This window comes from Tupaia chinensis, unplaced genomic scaffold, assembly GCF_000334495.1.
Source record: "Tupaia chinensis unplaced genomic scaffold, TupChi_1.0 Scaffold000117_2, whole genome shotgun sequence".
NCBI classification, from domain to species: domain Eukaryota; kingdom Metazoa; phylum Chordata; class Mammalia; order Scandentia; family Tupaiidae; genus Tupaia; species Tupaia belangeri.
In genome coordinates, this window is record NW_006159583.1 from 5,509,129 (window position 1) to 5,514,871 (window position 5,743).

Genomic DNA, 5,743 nt, shown 5'->3' on the forward strand with positions numbered 1-5,743 from the left:
GGCAGCAGCAGCAGGTCCTGATTATATGTGAGGCTGCTGTAATAATGAAGCTGGTCATTTCAACCAGGAAGAGCCCAAAACAAGTCTGTTTTAGATAATGCTCAGGGTAATGCTTTGTCTGCTGTAGAGACTATGCTTTTGATTCCAGGGGACCAAAACAGAGAATCAGCAGTTCCTCTTACATGAGAAAGTTACTGTAAATAAATTACATGTGGCTTGCTCCCACCTCACAAAGTATAAAGCAAGTAGAGCTTACCTATCACATCTCCTTGTTCATGAATCATCATCCCCAAGTCTTTAAATATTTCATTGATATCCATAATATCGGCCTATGGGAAAAGGCACAAATTTTGACAATCAGAAATGTAGTCTCACTCCACAAAAGGGGAACATTTAAAAACCTAAACTGCCACTTGTAAGTAAATGGGTGTGCCTCTGGGTTTAAGACATATGTTTTGGAAATATCAGGAAAATATTATACTGTAAGTGATGCTAACAAAATACATTTTGAGTAACAGCCACTAATTCTGTAACACAAGCTTGTGATATTAAACAATATCAAGTATAGGCCCACAGGTGGCATGGAGGTTAAGGCTGTTGGATGCTACATGGCCGACTGTATGGTTCAAGTCCTGGATCTGGTAGCTTGAAAATCACATTGGGCGTGGGTGTGTGTGTGTGTCCAAAATCCTGAGAGGAGAATGATGGGGAAGGGACTGGAACATTGCCATTCCCCCTGGAGGGTAATTTCTTACATTCCTTCGACATTTCTCTCTCTGGTGAGTGCACAAACTCTATAGCAAAACTAAAATAAATAAATAAGTAAATAAGTAATAATAATCAAGTAAACCAGGATGAAAATGAAGGCTTTTTAAAAAAAATTATTTATTTATTTTTTTGGGGGAGAAGTTTTTGCTATAGGGCGCATGCACTCGCCAGACAGACAGAGACAAAGAGACAGAAAGCGAGAAATCACCCCCCAGGGGGATGGCCATGCTGCAATCCCTTCTGCTCCATTCTCCTCTTAGAATCTTGGGCACGCAGTGTTTAAGACACCAGGTACAGGACTTGAACCACGGTCGATTACATGGGAGTCCAGCGACATAGCAATTATGCTAACTGCTGGTCCCAAATGAAGGGTTTTTAATAGTAAAAGGCCAAGGGCTACTGAGTTTATTTTATGCAATCTGACAGTTCTGCTATCACAAGTTGTATCTTTTTACAAGAATACATAATATTCTTATGATGTATTTCTAAAAATAATTATAGATCAGTTAGATAATTCAAAAGAATAAACTGTTAGGTGTAAATTTAAGGTCTCACATTAATAAATCTGAGTATGAACTGTATTGTAAAGTTGTAAATTTCACTACTGGATAATAAAATTATAGATTTATTGGCTAAAAAATTATGAATTTACTTTTTCCCAGTATATGAAAGCTATTAGTTTGCCCAATTAGAGAGTAATGTTTAAATGTTTTATTCAGGTGTGTGGGACAATTTACATATTAATCATGTGCATTTGTTTCCACATTTGTAAAGTGGCAATGATAATACACAGTTTAATTACGGCACAAAATTTTTATGAGGACTGAATGAGATGATTAACATAAAGAATTCATCACATAGTACAGGGAAGGCCCTCAATAAAATGTAGCCACTGTTAGCTTTTATTGACTCACCTTCTAGGAAACAGGTAGGTTTCATAAGAACTATGACTTACTTAATCATTTAGATGTCTTTGCTTAACCATACTAAAGAGACATAAAATATTTTTGAAGTCTTGTAAAGTCTTAGTCAGGCGGGTATGATGTGTATCACGTGCCATGGGAAGCCATGAGGACTCTCTAGATAGCTTTAGTATTTTTCAATAGTATTTTTCTGTAGACTGGTATTTTCTCAAACCTAACATGATCTGCAGATGACTTAACAGAACTAAAAAATAAAACTGAGAGGCAGGGGAAGAGGTATGTTCTCTCGTCCCACCGAGGTATGTGCTCTCGTCCCACCATAAATATCAAAAGGATTTTTTAAAAATGAATTATTCCAGTTTACATATTAGAAACGTCATAAAATTGGGACCAGCAGATCATGTAATGATTATGTCACTGGATTCCCATGAAGTTGACCATCAAGTCCAGGTCCCGGTAACTTAAAACTCATGCCAGGCGCATGTGCGTACGTGCCCAAGATCCCGAAAGGAGAATGGAGGAGAAGGGACTGCAGTGTTGCAATCCCCCCCCAGAGGATGATTTCTTACTTTCTCTCTGTCTCTCTGGTGAGCGCATGTGCCCTATAGCCAAAATCTCTCTAAAAAAAAAAGAAAGAAAGAAAGAAAAAACAAGAGAAATGTCATAAAATTCATCATTTATTCAGTTTTCTTTCTGGACCCCGTTCTCAGCATTATCTAAGCATCTTGAGAACAAACTCATTCAGAAAAAACAGCAGCCCAACTCTGCAATGTATGGCTTACTTCAAGTTGCCTGATGGAAGATTCTCTCTCATGAATGAGACGGAGATCATCCTCTGTAATTTCTTCATCCTGCACCTGCACTTGAGGTTGAGTTTGGCTAACAGAAAGGAAAGAGTATGGAGAAAAAAAAGTAATACTGGTATTCAAAACAGCAGACTTATTTCCTATTTCAGAAAAACTTAATAAGATATTTTCGTTCTTCGAAATCATAGAGCAGCTCACTTAAAAAATTCTAAGATTTAAAATATATTAATTAAATTTCACTCATTTTCCATCCTACTTATCTTATCTTATATGGATTTAGAGTAATATGTAATTATAGGAAGCTACATTTGGCAAGCTATATTTGATCTCGCAACTGGGCATTTCATTTTGGCTGACTTAAATCTCCCAGAAAGGAATAATCTATACTAGTAATTAAGTCAATAAATATTTATTTTATAATAAAAACTGTAAATAATTGTTTTAAATTTGGTCTGTTTTCCATTTATAAATAATAGCATATTTATGATATAATACACTGAAAACTTTAATTTTGTTCAAATCTATAATATATAAAATGCATTTTAAAATTTATTTTTTGATCCACAGAATGTTTTCTATTTCTTACCTTTCCCAGGATACAAGATTCCTTTCTTTTGAGCTGTCCTCTGGAAATCCACCCTGAATAATTCAGTAATAGGAGGATTAAGGCAAAGAAAGCAAGAACAAAAAAAATAGATAACACATTTTCTAATAATCTAAGCCATTTCTGTATATGTGTATGGAAACAGAGTGAGAGAAGTTCTTGCTCTAATTTTTAGGTCTACTGCTTCAAGAAATAATAAAATTACATCCTAAACTCGAAAGGAAGGAATTCATTAAATATTCTCAAGAGCCAACTATTTTATTAAAACTTAATGTAGTCTTGGAGCCTCTTCATTAAAAAATAAAGAAATGGGGCCAGGAGGAGGCATGGTGGTTGAAAAGCTGGATTCCCACATAGATATCAGCGATTTGAGCACTGGACCTGGTAGCTTGAAAATCACACTGGGTGCATGTGTGTGTGCCCAAAAATCCTGAGAGAAGACTGAAGGAAAAGGACTGCAGCATGGTCATCCTCCCTGGAGGGGTGAGTTCTCACTTTCCCTTTCTCTGTCTCCATTTGGAGAGTACACATGCCCTATGGCAAAAAAAAAAAAAAAAAAAAAAAACCTAAAAGTTAAATTAAAAAAAAGTAAAGAAATAACTTCGGATAGTTTCTAAGGGAATTTACAATTAGATTAACTGCAAATTCCACTTTAAACAATTTTTCCCTTTATTTTCTCCAGGTTCCTATTCATTTCCAGTGTTCGTGTAATATATCCACTCTGCTTATTGCCATCCTGTTCATATCGTAAGAGTAAAGTGCTACCTTCACTAGCAGATACACATGTGGAAAGCCTAGAGTACCCACTCAAGGTGAAACTACTATTCAGGATTTCATCCCTAATCCTTCTTGACAAAATATGTTTCTATACTTTTATATAATCCGTAACCTTTTATTCCATTACACAGACAAATAACCACAGTGATATATACCCATCGTGATCCTTAAAAATTGAGCAAGAAAGTCTGAAAAATATTCAAATGTTGATTTCCAAAATATGCGTTGTTCTTTGTGATTCAAAAAAAAGTTAATGTAGACTTTTATGAGACCCTTAAAGAATAGCAAGTTCATTTATAGAATGCTTTTTAAAATACTTACGGATACTCTGGAACTGGCTCTTACTCGAGCAACAAACTCTTTTTCTCTCTCAGCAGCTTGCCTCTGGACCTTCTGGAAGTTTGTCAGCGACGTTGTGAATTCAGCCACTAAACGATCCTTCTGTATTTTCCTTTGACGCTAGAGGAAAGGGAGCAGGGAAGCTCACTAGAATCAAGCTGAGAAGCTCAATAGCATGTGTGATAGTTGTTTTAGCACTAGCTGCTCTTTATTTAATCCTGAAATTTTCGCTCACTCTGCAATTACAGGGCCTTACTGATTAACTCTTAATACCTTTTTGACAATATATTCAAGGACTGTGCATAGTTACTTTGAGACAAAGGCCCACCATGCTGGATTTCTCATTGCAAATTTCACAGCATTAAAATCTAGGTCATGATTTTGAAGTTATTCTAAAGAAGTTCTTTTATTTTATTTTTAGGCAAATAAAACCCTGTGCTCTTACCTAAGAAATAACTCCCATTAAGTAAGCAAAGAAATGAATATGTGCCCTTAGGAAATCATCTTGGATGAATGTGCATGTCACATGGACTTGGTCCTGGAGAGCCAGGAAACAATTACTCAGGAAACATTTTCTGAGCCTCACTTAATTACGGATCAGGGCAACAGCATTGGAAATAATTTTTGCTTTACTGAACCACAGGATACTACCTGAGTAATTAAACATAGTTTTGTATTCTGTGAACTAATCTCAAATACAATTTTTTGTCTCCCAATTTCCTTTATAGCATAACAGTTCAAAGAGCCTACAATGCATTTGGTTTCTTTCACATTCAATACATCAGTGATGTGGTGTAAAGCTAGATACCTGTTCACTGGGCGTGGTGGGCAGCGATCCAAACTCTTTAATGTACTTATCTGTTTCTTTGGCAAGTTGGTTAGTATATTGCTGCTTCTGTTGCCTAAAGTAAGAAAACAGGTATTACAGTCAAAGAAATAGTAATACTTCTTTAAGCTACCACTCTGCCACTAGAATCAAGTCTGGCGAATAGTTTATAAAAATATTCACAATTGCTTTTCTATAGGCTGGCTCTACACTTGACCAAAATAAAATGTTCACATTCTATTCTTAGAAAGCTACCGTTACCTGGCAGTTTCTTCACTCATGCAGGATAGGCAACTCAGAAAGGAATATCAGTAGCCATTTAGAAACGCACATTACTCGAGTCAGTACACTTAGAGACTGTTGGATGTCTGATCCCTTATGTTTGAGATATGAAGGCTGTGGGGGTCTCTTATCTGCGTCCCAATCCCTGGAAGGCCAGCTGAACAAGTACAGATTTGCTGCCTTAGACTCTGCCCAGTTCTCAGATTTTTTTTTTTTTTTGGAGAGGTTTTTGCTATAGGGTGCGTGCGCTTGCCAGACAGAAAGAGAGAGACATAGAGACAGAAAGCGAGAAATCACCCCACAGGGGGGGATGGCCACACCGCAATCCCTTCTCTTCCATTCTCCTTTCGGGATCTTGGGCACGCACACACATGCACCCAGCGTGAGTTTTAAGCCACCGGGTCTGGGACACGAACCG

The 5,743-nt window shown here is 36.9% G+C and overlaps 1 protein-coding gene across 4 annotated transcripts in view; it reads right to left on the reverse strand.

The window, feature by feature from the left end:
• Positions 1-5,743, reverse strand: part of STX7 (syntaxin 7) — a 58,227-nt gene that overhangs the window by 13,553 nt on the left and 38,931 nt on the right. For all 4 annotated transcript variants that reach the window (XM_006144304.3, XM_014586210.2, XM_006144305.3 and 1 more), the window contains 5 exons: positions 5,026-5,119; positions 4,200-4,337; positions 3,084-3,136; positions 2,474-2,570; positions 257-329 (listed from right to left, as the gene is read on the reverse strand). In XM_006144304.3, coding sequence (XP_006144366.1) covers positions 257-329; positions 2,474-2,570; positions 3,084-3,136; positions 4,200-4,337; positions 5,026-5,119 — 455 coding nt within the window. The remainder of the gene's footprint in view (positions 1-256; positions 330-2,473; positions 2,571-3,083; positions 3,137-4,199; positions 4,338-5,025; positions 5,120-5,743) is intronic.